This window comes from Acanthaster planci, linkage group LG04, assembly GCF_054643075.1.
Source record: "Acanthaster planci isolate LZ-2023a linkage group LG04, COTS_SCS, whole genome shotgun sequence".
In the NCBI taxonomy this organism is placed as follows: domain Eukaryota; kingdom Metazoa; phylum Echinodermata; class Asteroidea; order Valvatida; family Acanthasteridae; genus Acanthaster; species Acanthaster planci.
Genome location: NC_141780.1, coordinates 16410530 through 16428404, shown reverse-complemented (window position 1 = coordinate 16428404; position 17875 = coordinate 16410530). Strand labels below are relative to the sequence as shown.

Sequence of the window (17875 nt, the reverse complement as noted above, 5' to 3'; positions counted from 1 at the left end):
AATTAATAAGAGTTCAATTTTTAAAATTCTTCCAGGTAACAATATGAAATTTTCATAGTGACTGATGTTTTTTCTTGGATTTTTAAAGGATTTTTGTGCCGGTCTGTGGGCTATTTCAGATTAGTGCCGGATGGTAGAATTCTGAGGTGGAGATCCCAATCGGCGCCGACCGGCGTAGCTATAACACTGCTCTAGAACATGTTCTGTAATGACTCAAGACACAAGCAAATACAGTAGATCCATCCTGTGAACAGTTCCAGCCTGACTTGTTGGCAAGGATGTTTAGAAAACTCATGGCTCTTTTGGGGTCAACAAAGTATTGCTTCCAAGCTTTAGTGTACTGTTTCTATTTGGGTAGTGCTTGCCAATCGCCATGAAGTGGTGAAAGGTTTCAGCATTGCCTTGGTGCTGTGTTCTAATACATGAGTAGGCTAAGGTTACTTCATCACTACTTTATTGCGCCATCTGGAAATATATAAGTGCCGTGCAAGTTGCAATGTCAAAGTTTGCAATAAGTCATTGTAATTGTATGTGAAAGCCATTCAATATTCCTAGTCAGCTCATAACCTTTCACATGGAGGTTGTTCTGAAATAAAAAAGCAGTTGACATGTTCTGGAGAGAACTCGGTCTCAGCTATTGGGCATTGTAATGCACGTGCACGTGAAAATGTTTGCCGTAGGAAGGTGTTTTGTTTGCACGTTTCATATCTGATGCTTCCCTCCATCCCACAGATATCAAGCTACCCGAGGGAGTGGACCCGTCTTTCTTAGCCGCCCTCCCGGAGAGCATCCGGCAGGAGGTCCTGAGAGAGCACCTGGGCATCCGTCACTCCCAGCCTCCCGCCTCCTTTGCCTCTTCCTCTTCGGCGGGCGCTGGCACCTCTGGCAGCACCCTGACCGTGCCCACCAGCTCGAGCGCTGCTTCAGCAGCCGCTGCTGCGACGACAACGCTAGATCCTAACAGCTCCATCAGCCAGGTCAATCCGGAGTTCCTGGCAGCCTTGCCTCTACACATACAAGAGGAGGTCAGTTGTGTTTCTGTGAAACTGCTCTGTAGACTCCCAAAGTTGGCCCACACACGCTGAGGGTATTTGGGATGTTTCCTTTTGTTCTTGTGTTTAAAAAAAATTAGTTTGCGAAGTGGAGTTGTCCAATTGCTCTCATTTAAACCAGAATCACTTTCCTAGGTTAAACATTTTTTACCAGATGTAACTTAAAAAAACTTCAATTGCTGACTGAATATATTTTGCTAATTCATCCTTTTTGAGTAAATTCCAAAAGTTCCTATGAAACCAGAGACCAAGTTGAGATGGAGAATCACCCCTGGATGTACTGTGGTCTTATGGTTGAATCAGTCTACTCAATATTTGAGGGTAAAACTGGTCTCTGTCTTTGTTTCTCAAGGTCCTCGCCCAAGAGAGGGCGGAGCAGCAACGCCTGCTGGCCAGCCAGCAGTCGGCCACAGCCGCCGCTGCAGCTGCCTCGGAGCCCGTGGATCCGGCCGCCTTCATCCAGAACCTGCCCCCCGGCCTGCGCCAGACGGTGCTGGCCGACATGGACGACTCGGTGCTGGCCCTGCTGCCCCAGGAGCTGGCGGCCGAGGCCCAGGCCCTGCGCATCGATCGGGTGCTACGCCACCGCCAGCTGATGCAGGAGCGGCTGCTGAGGGAGACGGGTATGCTGGGTGCTATCCTCCAGAGTTCAGGTGCATTCGAGGGGATGGGGGTTCGGCCAAAGGGAAAGAATGCAAACTTGAAACGAGAGGGGGGGGTCAACTTGAGGTGTCCAGACCCACACAAATCCATGTTAACCATATGCTGCCGGGGAGCCCGGTTTCAGGCACATAGGCTTTGTACACGGAACCGGGGAGCCCGAAACCGAACAAAAGAGCTGGGTCTTGTAACAAAAGACCGTACTCGGAACAAAAGACTGAGCTGCTGGGAATTACCAACATTTTTTTCAGTTGTCAATAGCGAAGGAAATCTGTCCTTATTTTGAAAGATTATACCACTGTTTGCGGCATTCGGCATGAGTGGATTATTACCGGGGAGAAAAGCACTCCAGCGATGAGCGATACAATCCTGCTGCATGCTAATCTGGCCCCTATTGAAAAGATGCCAGTAGCGCACTGTGCCAGATTTGGGAACAAAAGAAAGTTACATAACACTGCACAATCTAGGCTCTTTTTACAAGGCAGCAGGCCTGGCTGAAATACTTGGGCGTCAATAGATGTTGTCTGCTCAGATTAGACTAGTCACCAGACAGTCATCCGTGTGGGTGTAAACGTCCAGTAAATGAAGCCATGATTTTTTTGAAGAATTTTGAAAATGAAAAATCTTGAAAATCTCATGGTTTTACGTCATGTAACTTCAAATTCCACCCGGTAGCAAGTGGTTAAACCTCTAGGTGAACCTGTAGATACTCTCTGTTTGTATTTTGCATTCTTCCCTAACCCCTCCTTGGGACCCCTCTTCTCCCTCCACACCGTCAGGCCTAATGTTGGTCTTCACAACAGCCGTCTGACTGACTGACCATCCCTTGTGCGGCATCATTGCCTCACAGAAAAGCCACTTTCAAAGCTTCCAATACTGCGCTGGCCCTTGTTCAGTGGCTTGTATTTCACAGCCATCTTATTTGTCAATCCTTCTTGAATATTTGTCATTTTTATAGCGAGGGAAAAAGTATGCCGATTCATATGGCCCTCCCCTTCTGTCTCAGACAAGGAGGTTTCAGTTTACATTTTGCAACTGATCACTCAAAAGCCTGTTTTGATAACCAAATTGTGTAATAATTTAAGCGGAACCTCCTGTAAAAAGAGCAGAAATTGTCCAAGTTGCTTTTTGTAAAGGTTCACATCCCTGGTAAATCTGAAATTCATTGCTGTATTACAGATTGCAGTATCGGGCTGTTACAGTGCGTTGTCCTCTGACTTACTAGACAGCTACGAATAGAGCTGGCTTTTCTTATTCTAGTTCCACAAACAATTTCAAAATCCTCATTGCAGACTCGAGGGGACTGCTGGTCTGCGTAATAAGCCATTAATAACGCTGACCGTCTCTTATCAAGTGTTGTTTGATGAAGTGTGAAGATATTAATGGCAGGAAGTTTGGTTTCTACTCATTTCAGGCCTGTCCAGTCGGCTCGGGCAGGGGGGCATTTACCGTCTGTCGGTTCCGCGGTCTACCAGCGGTTACTCCTGGAGCTGGGGCAGCGGCTCACGGGGTCTGAGCACGGCCCGCAGCGGCTCGGCCAACACCACCACCACAGCCAGCGGTGGCCTGGCGCAGTTCCAGGGACGGCAGCTGGTGGACCTTGAGGCCCTGACCTGCCTTCTGGTGCTGCTCTTTGTCAATGAGCCCAAGCTGAACACAGCCCGGCTGCACCGTGTACTGCGCAACCTCAGCTACCATCCCTCTACCCGCCAGTGGATCCTGCAGGCCCTGCTCGGCATCCTGGAGAGGACCAGCGGCTCACCTGTCAAGGGCACCCCGATGCTCCAGGAGAGCCGGGTCACCGTTGGCGGGAGCGTGCCAGGCGGCAGCGATGTGGATACGGGTTCCCGGGGGGACGGCAGGATCAATCAGCACCAACAGCAGCAGCCGTCGTGGCTTTCCATCAGCATGGACGCTGCCTTGGGCTGCCGGGCCAGCGTCTTCCAAGTCCAGCGGGGCAGCAGCAAGAAGACCAGTGACCGCCAGGGAGCCCTGGTCTGCATCCACCCCCAGGCCGCGCCCCTCGTCTGCCGGCACGTCCTCGAAACTCTGGTCTCACTGGCCAAGGTGTTCCCCCACCAGTTTGTCCCCCAGAGACCCAAGGACCTGCAAAAGAGTGCATCAGAGAGCGGCAGTGGTAGCAGTATCAAACTAGGGGATACGGCGACCCCCTTGTCACAGTCAGATAGCCTGACTTCAAATCTGAGCCAGACATCTACCTCCGGCGGCAAAGCTGGCTCTTCTTCCTCCTCCTCCCGGCTAGAGGCGGAGTTCTGGGACCTCCTGGTGCGGCTGGACAACACCTCGCTGGGGCGCAAGGGGAAGATGACCAGCAAGTCGTCCGGCTCGGCCCTGGACAAGGACGGCAAGCGCGGAGCAGACACGGCCCACTCGCCCATGGCCGTACTGATGGGCATGTTGGCCCACCCCGTCGTACGCCGCAGCACAGCGCTGACGGACAAGATGCTGCACCTGCTGTCGTTGGTGTCGGCGTCCTTACCCGAGACGGATAAAAGGGACAAGATTGATCAGTCAACAATCAAGAGCATTGCCAGACTGAGCAGGCAAACAGCCGAACCAGCTCAGGTGGGAAAATTATTCTTACGTCACACAGTTCCATCAGGGGTGTCTTTTTGCACAACCAAAGATAGTCATGGGCATCCCCGTCTCAGGCGGGAACACTTGTAGAAATAGCATTCAAAGACTTCTGAGAGTTAAAAACAACTCAACGCTCTCTTTTTTAACATCTGCCTCCTGAGGCACAACTAAAAGAGGCAAAAGCCAAGTTGAAATTCAGAAAGTGACATTTGGCAGAGTTCCATGAGATGAGTGTGCAGCCATGACAGGCAGTAATAAGCGCAGAATTGTGGGAAGAAAGAGCATAATATCCTGAGTTTTGGAAATGAAAAGCTGGTCCATTTCGCTTGCGGTCTGACACGCAGTAAACAAGAAAAGCTAAAGACACCGGATGTGTTTGATCCTCAAGAGGTCTTTGTTAGATGCCAAACCACAGGCAAGCAGAAACAAGTTAGTGGAAAGCGCTCAGTCTAGAAGAAGAAAACAGCTGAGAGGGAGGGAGTGTGTGGAATGGGCGGGGGAAATGAGATGAAGAGAGGGGATGAGGCCTGAAATGAGACAGAGATCAAAATGGGATGAGGGAAGTGATCAGTCCTCGAGAGGGGCACCTAGTATATCCTGTAGGCCCAAATTTGACTATTCTCGTGGCGTGGGGGAAAAAAAGTCAACTTGAGTGGTTGCAATGATGGTGTCTTAACCCTAACACTCCTCAGTCCTCCAACAGGTGAAGGATTGAGGAGGGTTAGGGTTAATAAAGGCACCTGGAGGAGTATTGCCATTTTGGGAGTATTGTCAATGTGGCTTGGCTACCAGTGTGGCTGTGTATTACCCCAACTCTTGCCTGTGGCCAGGATTAACCCTCCTAGGCTGAAGTCACTCTTTGGGTCACTTGGTAAACACCTCCAAGAAGCACAGCTGTGTCGTGTTGTGCACTGCACCAACGTGCCAGAGAGTGACCTTGGGCACTTGTGCATTTTTGTGCTGTAAAACTAAAGGAGGGTTAAGATGCGGCCATGGAAGCCGGTTTTAGGCAGCCGCTGCCTAGTTCCCATAGACGTATGTTTTTCCCAGCCACAACCAAGTTCTTTGGACAAGGCCTAATACTGCTTTCTTCACTACAGCCAGTCTGCTGTAGTTGTTCCCCTGGTCATAGCCGCACCCAGTCCCTTTTGTCTAGTGCTGTGGATATCTCCTGCAGCATGGCAGTGCCAGAAATGTAAGCTGTATCTACAAGGCAGCCAATTTGGGCATAGCCATGGAAATGTGCTTAGCTCAGTAAAAATATGCTCAGTAGAAAAGGTTAACCGTGTGCATGAAGAGAATGTACATTACTTGAGACAAGTTTTCTGCTCGGTTTTGCTTAGCACAAAATCTGCTAAAAAATGTTCTCTACAAAGGGCACTGCTTGTAAACTCATGCAAGTTTCCAAATAGTTTCCAAAAAAAAATCGTGTGTCCTCTTGGAATATTTTTTGTGACACAGCCCTGCACGCCGGCCCAGTCGAGGCACGATTCGGTCAGCGATGGCACGGTTACACCCTCGATCACCGACTCCGCCTCTGGGGAGCGACAGCAGGCACCGTCCACGACGAGCAGTGCCGGGAGTCCCATGGACACCGCATCCATCACGGGTAGGGGCTGTTTGTAGGATTTTTCAGTCGTTGCCTCAAGTCAAGAGCAGTGCCTTTTCATTGCTTTGCCGTTTTGTTGTGTTCTCAGTGACTTTCTGTGATTGATTGAGGCACAAGGAAAAAGATTATTGGGTTACATATCAAGCCTGCACCTCCAAGATCCTTTAAAATCTACCTAAGATTAAGGAAGATTAAGGAAGGTTTAGTCCAGCCAGTTTTCCTTAGTGTGGTACTGAATGCCTCTTGATAGTTGATATGGAAGATTATTGGAGAATTCAACAAGGCTTCCAGCAAAATTCCACCTTTTTCTGGTCATATGAATTCAAGAAAATGCTTCTTTGTTTCAGTACTGAAATGCCCAAGTTAGTTTGCCCCTTGTGAGGAGTGTGAAGTACCTGTTTGTTGAGCGTCACGGCTCACTGTCTGGACAAAGTTGACCCGGGAAAATTGTTGTCTGTGGTTTTTGCCAGATGTGAGCGACACTCAGGAATTGGAAGCAGACAAGCGGGACGAGAAACAGGCTGCCGAGGCTGCCGAGAAGACCATCATAGAGGAACGGCTACTCAAGCTGGCTGTCGATGTGAGTACAAGAGATTGAAAAGACAAGCCCCATCCCCCCTCCCCCCCCAAAAAGAGGAGGAGTCAAAGATTGTTCCTTTGACCTCCTGTGTACTAGTTTAATTTACATCTCCAGAATGGCTGTTGTTGAATGCATCACAAGTCCAGTTACAGGTCCTGTCACCTGCCCCATCACAGGTTGCAGGGGTGCGGCCGAGTTCATGGCCAAATTCCAGGCCCACTGGTTTGCAGGATTGTAATGGGGGCGTGGCATGGGTTGCTTGTTCATAGAATGTTTGCCTCTCTATGCTGTGGCCGGGTCTCAATTCCTGGTATTGTCCATGTGTTGATAGAGGTGGGAGTTGGTTCCCTCCCGCACCCAAGGGTTCCTACGGGTGATCTGTGTTTCCTCCTCTTTAGAGGTCAACTTTTTCTGTCTCTGGCTTGACTCCCCGGTCACATATTAGCTGCCTGAAGATGGTTTTGCTTGCCTTTGCAGCAGTGTCTGTCCTTGATTCAGGCTCACAGCCGCAAAGGAAGGATAATTATTCACCCAGTAAAGTCAAATATCTGGATAAAAAATGTTAACAGTCAGAGTTTATCTGTCACTCTGTGAAGGTTCTGACGGCTCACAGCTGCTCCGAGGATGGCCTGGAGGACGCCACCACGTTACTCATGCAGCTGTCGCGGGGCCACGGCTTCACCAGACAGACGGTGCTAGCCCTGCTCCTGGAGGGAGCCAAAGAGATCGGCTACGCACTCTGCAGGTCAGGAAGGCAAACACGCTGCTCTGAGGTCCATAGTATTGATTTCAGAATTAAAAACGGGAGTTCATATTCACGAGTGTGCTCAAGGCCCCTCCGGCATCTTGGCCACTCATCCCACGTGGAGCCAGTACCGGAAATTTTCACATGACAGTGCTCCACCAAGAAGTTTGCGACAGAGATCCCTTTTTCCAAGTGTGTGTTGGACAAGATGGCCTTTAGCTCCTGTTTTTATTATTTATGTAGCCATTCTCACAGCGTAAAACAAAGAAAGGCAAGGAACAGCAAAAGTACGAATACTGTGGTCTGAAGACCTGCAGCCCTGTGGATATTTATTAAATATTTTTGTTTCAAAGTATTTGAGCAGCATTCTGCCTCACAAATACGAGCAATTCACAACCCTTTCTGAACACGCATCGGATCGACAGATTTCTCGCTCTGTGATTGGTCAACGCGTTGCAAACTCTTGGAGGCGCACTATTGTGAATTGCCCGTATTTTTGAGGCAATATTGATACCAGAAATACACTTAGTAATCTTTTACCCCAAAAGAACATGCATTGAGAATAATTTAAGTTCCCTGTGTGGTGCAAGTGTATAAAATTTGTTGACCGTTTCCCTCAAACAACTTAAACTGCACTCCAAGGTTGCAGTAGTTGGTTGACAATTTTTGCTGTGTCCATTGAAATTGATATTATTGTTTGATACTTTGTCAAGTGATTCCAAACCCTCTAAGGTGGCTTCTAGTTTTCAGAGAAAACGCTCCAAGTTTAACAGACTTTCATTGGAGATGTGGCTGTTTTTCAATACTGCAGCGACATTAAAAAGCTCTTGGCAGAGGTGCATCAGTACCAGGAAACGTCAGAGCTGAACAGCGAAGACGAAGCGTCCACTTCTGCCGGTGCATCGTCAGGCCACGCGGCAGCCGGTACCCTGCGCGACCGCTTCAACCCAAGCACCAGCGTGGTAGTGAGCGCCGCCACTCGGCGGCCGGGCAACGCCAAGCGCAGCGGCTTTGAGCTGCGGCTGCCCTCTATGGCACTCTTCACAGCCAAGATGTCCAACCAGAACCTCTTCCTGCGCATGCTGAAGGTGGTGGTGCAGCTGAAGGAGGCGGCCAAGAAGGCCGCCAGGAAAGCCTCCGCCCTCAGCAAAAGCTGTGAGTTCTTGCTTTCTTCCCCCCTCCCAGCAATCACATATTCAGTAATACTGTTGCTCAGGGCAGTGACCAACCAATGCAACTACCTGATCCGACCGACCAACCCGACTGACTGGCCCGAGTGAGAGGCCTGACTGACAGAACTGGCTGACACCACTGACTGAGCTGACCGGCCGGCTCGAGTGACCAACCCGACGGACCAACATGTTTTGCTTCACGTGGCGCTAGTGGCAGGCATCGCGGGGGACCTGCAGTCTCTCACCGGTTCCAGCCTCTGTGACTGCATATCTCTCAGGCTCTTGCTCACAAGATTTCTCTTCTTTCTCCCTCTTCCCCCACCCCACCTCCAGTGAGTGGGACAGCCAGTCATCTGGCTGCTGCCGTTGCAGCGTTGGAGGCCAACGCCAGCGAACACATGGAAGCCATGAACCGTAGAGGGCAGGCTGCTGTCAGGACATCGCAGGACGCAATCGTCACTGTATGTATATTAACCCTTTGTGCTTCTGTTCCGTCTTTGATTCCCTATAGGGTTTGAAGGTAGAGTTTGATTCATCCCTGTAGTTCATCATATTGTTTGTATAATGCCTTAAAGGGTTGTTGAGAAATTATGTAAAAATCGATCGGAGTCTCAGTAAATGTAAGGTATTTTGAGAAGCTAGTCATTGACCGTGGGGATAGGGAGGGGCTTTGCGGCATGTGAGTGTAGGGGTCAGCTCTGTGCAGGTTACATTGTGCCTGGTGGTGATGTCCCAGCATGCAAGACATGTGCAAAGCGTAATCTTCAAGTGGTAGGCAAAGCTCATGGAAGATGCAGCGCTCTGCAGTAAGCCAACAACAATTTCTCTTCACTTTCTGGCACTCCTGCTTGATCATTGTTGTGCCCTCAGGTGCGATGAAGCATATGTGTAAAGTCTATGGTTTCTTGGCCGCACCGTCTTGTCTGTCTGCCCTTTTGTCTGTCCGTATTCTTCACAACCAGATGCTGGATTTTGGCAGACTCTGAAAGCTTAAACACTGTCATGAGATGAGATCCCAGTGGCCTCAATTTCTTTGTTGTATGCGACCCAACCCAACAAAATGAGGTGCAACTTGCCAAGAGGCCTTCACATAAACCAATCAGCAGAAATTCTCAACATTTTCAGCCCACATAATGTCCATTGTGATCGGATGCCAAACTGAGTGATGCGTTAGAACAAAGAGTTCACTATCTTAAAGATTCTTGTATGAAGTCAAACAAAATTTGCTGAAGAAGATGGACTTGAGGCTCATCTAGTGGGATCCAGTCTGCTGCTGCGTGGCCCTCACTGTTGCCCCTTTTGTATTCTTCAACTTTCACCCTTGTCTTTAATTCAGACATCGCCCGTCACTGGCACCAGCACACCGACCACCACTGCTGCGGCTGCAGCCTCCGGGGTCACGTCCACCCCAACGCCTGCCTCTCTTCCACAGCAGCAGTCTGGTGTCGCCGCAGCCGGTCAGACCTCCGGATCCAGCAGCAGCAGCAGCAGCAGGACTGCGAGCGGTGGATCTGCGGCGGCCGAAACCCCCATGGAGGTGGACCAGCCAACTCTGACCAGCGTTCAGCAGGGGGTGGCCGCGCTCAAGCAGGCATCGCTGGACATGCAAGGAGCGGGTAGCAGCAAAGCTGACGAGGTACAGGCCTGAAAAAAAAAGTGTGGTTACTCCGGAAAAAAAAAAAGGAAGAATTGTGAGATTCCTTCCACGGTGAAGTGAAAGAATAAAAAAATGTCATGTTGGAGAGAGTGGCTAATCAGCTTTTGCAAGCAACTAAATTCTGCCTTATGATTTATATGAAAAAAATGCGCACCAAAAGAATTAGAGTATAAAATGGAAGACCGTTGTTGAGTTTGTTGAGATGTGCAAGGGTATTTCCATTTTCTCTCTCATTTCTGGATTCTACATGCTTTAAATACTCATTTGCTCTCAGTCGGTGCCAGGATTTTTCAGGTAAAGGGGGGGGGGAAGCAGCAACCCGACACCATTAATGGGGGAAGGGGACCAACTTCTTTTTAAAGTGACTGACGATTTTCATCCCAATTTCTTCCCTTTTTTGCTTCTTTGGCACTTTTTTATTCACATTTTTCCCTCATAACTCCATGGATTTGTTACTGTGCTCCTTTGTTCTAGCCTGAAGACAATGAGCCCCGTCTGAGCAGTCAGCTGGCGCTGGACGAGCTGTGGGACACCCTGAGCGCCTGCCTGACGGACTTGTCTCAGACCCCCGATCACCACTCCGTGCTGGTCCTTCAGCCAGCCGTGGAGGCCTTCTTCCTGGTCCACGCCTCGGAGAAGGATGGCGCCAGGGACGCCTTGGCAGGCGGCAAGCCCCCGCTGGCCAGGGACGGCAGCCTGTCACAGCCTGTGCCGGACTCGGCGCCGCTCTCCCCCATGCCGCTGTCCGCGGGCGGCCTGACCACCAGCGGGGCGGGGTCGTTCTTTGCCCGGGAGAGTTCGGTCACCTCCATCGTTACAACCAACATGCCGCTTGACACCCAAAAGTTCCTCAGCTTTGCCGGTGAGATTTGTTGTCATAACTGCCATTCCATAAGCCAGGCTGAAAAACTGCTAAGGTTTTATCTTGTGAAATGTACCCATGCACACATGAGCAATGCAGATTCCACAACTATCCTTTTCTCTGTCTGTCGGAGCTTTCTGCAAACGAAATTTTTCTACTTCGCATTAAGAGTTATCTCAAAACTTGTCCGGGACAAGTTGAAGACATTGTTGGGGGCTAAGTTGTGGAATTGTTAACAATCATATCTACTATCTTCCCACAATGATGCAATCAGCTTGTTTACACGTGCCCCCCCCCTTACTGTGGTTTGTGGTTTGGACCAGGCTGGGCACTCAAGGACACACTGTGACTACTGCAGTGGAAGTAGCTCAAATTGTTCTCAGTAGACAGCTCTAAGCTGACCTGCGTGTTTGAGCTTTGCTCTCCAACGACCTTGCCTTTTTGAAGTACCAAACAGGCTCAATTGAAGTTAACCACAGTAGTAAAAAAATATTCCTTGTTATGTGATCTCGAGTTTTATGACCCCCGTTCATTCATCCTACCCCCTGTATGTCTTTCAGAGATGCACCGTAACGTGCTGAACCAGATCCTGCGCCAGTCCACCGTCCACCTATCAGAGGGGCCCTTCTCTGTCCTGGTCAACCACGTACGCATCCTGGACTTTGACGTCAAGCGCCGCTACTTCCGGCAGGAGCTGGAGCGGCTAGACGAAGGGGCCCGCCGGGAGGACATGGCAGTCCACGTCCGGCGCGAGCACGTCTTTGAGGACTCGTACCGGGAGCTGCATCGGCGCTCGCCGGAGGAGTGGAAGAACCGCTTCTATGTGCTCTTTGAAGGGGAAGAGGGGCAGGATGCTGGGGGACTGCTCAGGGAGTGGTACCTCATCATCTCAAAGTGAGTGCTGTCGCCGAGAGCTTTCAATATTTGTCTGAAGAAGGAACCAGTGGCCCGGCCTGGCTACTGAAAGGCAATTTCTTGCATCGTCAAGAAATTTTCAGTTGCAAGCAAAGAGGTTTTAGGTTTGAGTCTTACCAGAGCAAAGTTCTGAATTTTCTCTGCAATCTCTCAGACTGCATTGAGCCATTAAAACAGAAGGTTACATTGGCAAAGGGCAAGATTCAGTATCATTTGTTTTGTTTGGTAGTTTTGCCCTTTTTTCTGGTTCACTCTGATTTGGTCACTTTGCTTCAACCTGTTAGGGAGATCTTCAATCCCATGTACGCCCTCTTCAAGGTGTCGCCCGGCGACCGCGTCACCTACCTACCCAACCCTGCCTCCCACTGCAACTCCAACCACCTCAGCTACTTCAAGTTTGTGGGCCGCATCATCGCCAAGGCCATCTACGACAACAAGCTCTTGGACTGTTACTTCTCCCGTTCCTACTACAAGCACATCTTGGGAAAGCCAGTCAAGTAAGGAAAGGTTTTCCCCCTGTTGTCCTTCCAACCAATGTTTCAGCCAGACAGTTGTCTGGTTGTCTTCTTGGATGCCCTGTGGGCCAATTTGGACAATTTGTTTTGTTACACAAGCGCACCCGATAGTATTAAACCTCAGCAACTTGGATGGCCCGTTTGATGCTTGTAAATGCTACTGCGGTGTTGAGGTTTGACGATGCTAGAATCTATTCATGGCAGTATGTCAGTGTGGCGACTATTGTTTAAGAGGAGCTAGCCAAAGTGTCAAGTTAGCACCTGCAGGTTTTCATTAGGACCTGCTCTAGGGCTATTAGTAGTCGAGTCCATCCTTGTCCATCACACATCCATCTTCAAAGGTTTTTCCGTGTCCAGCCAAGTTACAAGCTGTGGCAATGAGCTGTGACATGAGCGTTGTGTTGTCCGGCGTGCTACTCTTGATCTGGCTTGTGACTGGACTCTGGAAAAGTCATGTGACTGGACTTCTGATGGGCTCGTCTACGTCCCTGGCTGAGCTCTTTTTTGGGGGTGGGGGGGACATTGCATTCACGTACCATTCACAGATTTTGCACTCTTCATCAAAACCACCTCTCTTGTAAGTATTACCCTGTCTGTCACAGTGTCTTGTTGGTCACTCCTTGTAACATGTTGTCTTGTGCCCCGACACCCCACAGGTACACTGACATGGAGAGTGAGGACTACTCATTCTACCAAGGTCTGGTTTTCCTGCTGGAGCATTCGGTCACTGAGCTAGGCTATGAGTTGACGTTTAGCACAGAGGTGGGTGTAACTCTAGATTCTTCCGTATTTTTTGGCTAAATGTGACGGGTACACACAAATTCACATGTATAATTCGAAGTGAGCGTGAACAGTTTTCAACAGAATGTGTACAAATGTGAGTTGAGAGAGATGCGTGGGAGGTTGGAAGCACAATGGAAATGATGCAGCATTTTTCAAGGTTTTCTTATGCATCAAGACCCCACCGAGTGACTTGCTTTGGCAACATAAATGTCAGAAAGTCATTTGTACAAATGGAAGACTGATGTGATTCATCTGCGTCAGTCACATATGGACTGCATCAAGGGTAACAGAGTAATCTCCAAATTGACAAGAATTGTGTTTTTTGGGGGGTGCTGGTTACTTTTTGGTGTCCATCAGATCGAGGAGTTTGGCGTGACTGAAATCCGTGACCTGAAGCCCAACGGCCGCAACATCCCCGTGACCGCAGAGAACAAGCTGGAGTACGTGCACCTGGTCTGCCAGATGAAGATGACAGGTGCCATCCGCAAGCAGCTGGACAGCTTCCTGGAGGGCTTCTACGACATCATCCCCAAGCGGCTCATCTCCATCTTCAACGAGCAGGAGCTGGAGCTGCTGATCTCGGGCCTGCCCACCATTGACGTGGATGACCTCAAGGCCAACACTGAGTATCACAAGTACCAGGCCAACTCCTTGCAGGTGGGGCTCTTGTTTCTTTTCTTTGCATTTTGGGTTGGTTTTTTTTTAAAACCAGTTGACGATGGTACTGTTTCATGCAGAACTTGTCCAAGGTGCAGGAGTGTGTTTGTTTTTACAGCCATACCAGAGATTAAGCAACTTCGCTTTTCCTTTACGGTTTGGGCAGAGTGGGAAGGTGAAGGACTTGTTTCATTTGATTTTTGGAAGACTGATTGGAAGATCGAAAATCACGTCCTTGTTTGCTCGTGACTAAATTTCGAGGAAGGAGGTGAGGTGGTAGCTGGCATGAAATCAGCAGATGATCGTGCATGAGATTGCAAAGAAAGAACGTGTTGAAAGAGCGAGGAAGCATCTAGCACTAAGGGCCAAGGAGATTGGGGGTAAGACGTCTGCCGACGTTGTCTTCCAACTTGTTTTGATGCTCCACGTTTGCGTGTCTCTCTCACACAGATCCAGTGGTTTTGGCGCGCCCTGCGCTCCTTCGACCAAGCCATCCGCGCGAAGTTTCTCCAGTTTGTGACGGGGACCTCCAAGGTCCCCCTGCAGGGTTTTGCCTCGCTGGAGGGCATGAACGGACCCCAGAAGTTCCAGATTCACCGGGATGACCGGTCCACAGACAGGTTACCCACTGCCCACACATGGTGAGTTCAGTCCCTTCCAACCACTCCCCAAGACAAAAAAAACACCCTTTGCATCATTGGCGCATTGCCCAATCGTTGTCCTATGGAGTCGAGCAGTAGGAGACCTGTTTTATCTGCCAGAAACCTGTGTTCTCAGCCGGAAACCTGTATTAGCACATTCAAGTAGCTGTTCAAACAGAATTACTAGTTTGAGGAGGCAAGTGCTGATGTAGGTGGGAGCTTAACATGAACCTCTGTGGAATACTAATCATCGCATCTCTACCAACTGAGCTACAAATGCATTTGTATTTTACTTCCTAGCTTATCGTATTTGCTTTGAGAGGTGTCATTTTCTGAGAGAGTTTTTTCAAACAGATTAAAAAATTACGTATTAGTAAAATATAAGTATTTGAATTGTGGTATTTATAGTATATGAAACAGTTTGACTAGTCCATTCGGAAGTGGTGTATGAGAACCACTCTTTGGGTTGCTTGAAGTCTAACCAGCCTGTCTCATTTTGCCCTCTTGTACCATCTAGCTTCAACCAGCTGGATCTCCCAGCCTACGAGACGTACGACAAACTACGCAAGATGTTACTGCTGGCCATCGAGGAGTGTACAGAAGGCTTTGGCCTGGCCTGAAACCGGAGGATAGAGAGAAATCCCTGAGACACTATGCTTGGATCACCCGTGGTTTATCCCCTTGAAGTTTTTAAGGTTTTGCTCCATTGCCTTGGGCATGAAAACCCTTTAATCTGGTTTGGGGCCCTTGTGTTTGGCCAACCCCTGTTATAAATCCCTGTCAATAAAATCTACAATCAGCACTCAGTAATTCTCACTGCAGCCATATTGAATGTCAGCAGTATTAAAATTTTCTCTTGAAATGATTGAAAACTTTTCCTTAAGACTGTTATTCTTAAGGTCACTTTCCTTCTTGCTTTTGCGTTTTGTTTTATGCTCTACAAAATACAGTCTGAGCAACAGGGCACTCCAGTTGCTTTATAGTTTGATGGAGGATTCAGAAATTCCTTTTCTGAGTCAAGAATGATATGGCTTCTGATATTAATAATGCTTCCTTGTATATAGGACTGGTTTCCCCCAGTGAGTCCTTTCTTTTGTGGTCAGTTTATTGACAATTCTGCATTGTTGCGCCTCAAAGGGGGTTAGGTGACCTCAGGAAGTGGCTCTTGAGGCCACATGAAATACAGGCCAGACGTGGCCGCTCAGGCCTTCGAATAGATGTCTAGGTACTCACGTGACTTGGCTGTGCATCAGCACTTGGCTGTGCATTGGCACTCGGCTGTGCATTGGCACTCAGCTGGGCATTGGAACTTGGCTGTGCATTGGCACTCACCTGTGCATTGGTACTCGGCTATGTATTGTCCCATGCTGGCTGTTGGCAGGTCCCAGTTCAATGCCAACGCAATGGCTTGCTGACGGGCCACTGTGGCCGCCAAATGTAAACCAATCTGGCTTTCTGAGCACGCAGCTGCATTAAGCAAGGTCCCGTATCATCCAGTATCTCACCTGGAAATATGCTGTACCAATTTTGTGTGCTCAACAAACAAGAGATCTTCAAAAAGTAGCAGGTGACAACGTGGAAGGATGTATTGAACGACATATCTGCAATAGCTCTTATGCCAAATGAGCATTGCCTGATCTGATGATGATTCCCTTGTTGAGAGTTTTTCAAGTCATAAAGATCCAACCACTGTTCTTTTAGTCACATTTCAAGTCAGAGACTGTTCCTTAGGGTCATTCTTGTGACTTTTAACTAGGGGTTTGATTTGGGAGTGGTTTGATGGCAACTCTGAAGCTCTTGGCACGAGCATTTTTTTTACACGGACCACTGATGTTGTGCTTTGTGAATGGGTGATCATTGGGATCTATAAACTAACCTGGAGTAGTGCCAACATAAAGCGTACCAAAGGTTAGGAGACCAGTCCAGCGTTGTACAGAAACCCCAGAAGCAGGAATATTGTCAGAGATCAATTTTTGAGAAAGACTTTCAATCAACTTCTCTACGTTTGAGGAGATTCCTGACCATCTATTGAATGCCTGTGAAAATACCATAACGTTGATTTTTTTTCTTTTGTTTCTCGCTTTCTCTTTGGAAAATATCTGGGACAGTTTATAAACCGTTTGTAGGAGTTCGGTATGCTAAGTTTTGCATGGAAGGAACGCAGTTGATGGCGTTCGAATGTTGAAAATGTTTTTGTTGCTGATTCCAAATGCCAGTTTTATATTTCCTAAACAAGCAATTTAAACAAGAAAGACAAGGTGCATCATACATAATTATATTACTTAAGTATAAGGAATATACTGTTGTACCAAAACAATTGGTAGAACTTGTTTGCTTTCACCAGTCTAGGTATGAATTAGTTCAGAGTGTAGGGTAGTCTTGAAGAGTATATTCTAGGTATAGTCATTATAGAAATGATATTGTATGTTACAGATTTATGCATTTAAATAGCTTTTTGGTCAGAAGCATGATGACATTCTTTGTAAAATTCATTATGCTTTTGTTGGTAAAAAATGTATTGAAAATAATTTAATCCAGCTCAAGTGAAAGGAAAGTGTTGAAGTTTTTGCTATGCGTTTGAATTTTTGCTAGGCGAACATTGTCCATCTTTTTTCTCCCGATCCGTGGGTATTGCAGAAACGTACTCTCAACTTTCTCTTTCGAAGACGTGAATTTGCACACTGGGTAATTTATGTGTTTCTACATCTCACTTGAATACAACCGTCGTAGTAGATTATATGCTCAGTGGAAAGTCTCGCGTTTATGTCATCAGTTTCGTATGAAATCTGTTTTAATTTTCTGGACTTCCATTTCTTATTTTGAGGTATAATTATTCACAGGTTCCAACTTTCCGTAGGCTTTCTTTCCTGGGCGAGATACTGAATGAAAGTGTAAAAATTAAGCTGGTGGAAAGACTGCCGCTGTTGCTTCGTTTAACCCTTGACTCTATTTACTTCCTTTTTCGAGGGAAATGGGTGTATAAAACCGAAGAAACGTTATCTGTATTAAAACAGTTTGAATTCTGTGAATAAAATGATGTTCCGGAAATTTCGCTCAGTGTCTTTGCGTGTGGAAGCCTTTTATTGATTGGTCATTAATATATAGAAAAAGTAAGCTGGCTAGCCATGGGGAGTGGTTGGCCGGCTTTATAACTGGCTGCTTACATTGCATTTGAATGTTGCGATTCGTGTCTGTTGTCAAAACTTCGTCATAAAAATATGAAGTATTTCCACCGTACCGCATCACACCTTGGAAATTTTTCTTCGGTTCGATGCTCGGTAAGGAAAACCTGTAAGGGGGGGGGATTCTGACATTCATAAACTACATGCTCATAAAGATGAAACAATGGGTTTGCATAGCTGCCATCTTGCAGCCCAATTCTTTTGTTCCTCGGGTCATGCACAAAGGAGGTTTCCCAGTGGAACAGAA

General features: G+C 48.1%; 1 protein-coding gene across 4 annotated transcripts in view; it reads left to right on the top strand.

The window, feature by feature from the left end:
- The window catches only part of LOC110973984 (E3 ubiquitin-protein ligase HUWE1-like), a 75737-nt gene extending 58239 nt beyond the window's left edge, over positions 1-17498 (top strand). For 3 of the 4 annotated variants that reach the window (XM_087135650.1, XM_087135648.1, XM_087135651.1), the window contains 16 exons: positions 733-1025; positions 1405-1705; positions 3127-4298; positions 5772-5919; positions 6390-6499; positions 7096-7244; positions 8056-8399; positions 8750-8877; positions 9753-10052; positions 10548-10935; positions 11496-11829; positions 12135-12347; positions 13022-13127; positions 13506-13805; positions 14256-14446; positions 14964-17498. In XM_087135650.1, the coding sequence (XP_086991776.1) occupies positions 733-1025; positions 1405-1705; positions 3127-4298; positions 5772-5919; positions 6390-6499; positions 7096-7244; positions 8056-8399; positions 8750-8877; positions 9753-10052; positions 10548-10935; positions 11496-11829; positions 12135-12347; positions 13022-13127; positions 13506-13805; positions 14256-14446; positions 14964-15066 (4580 nt within the window). In that variant the 3' untranslated portion in view covers positions 15067-17498. The remainder of the gene's footprint in view (positions 1-732; positions 1026-1404; positions 1706-3126; positions 4299-5771; positions 5920-6389; positions 6500-7095; positions 7245-8055; positions 8400-8749; positions 8878-9752; positions 10053-10547; positions 10936-11495; positions 11830-12134; positions 12348-13021; positions 13128-13505; positions 13806-14255; positions 14447-14963) is intronic. The other variant, XM_087135649.1, reaches the window with a different exon arrangement.
- The last annotated feature ends 377 nt before the right edge of the window (positions 17499-17875 follow it).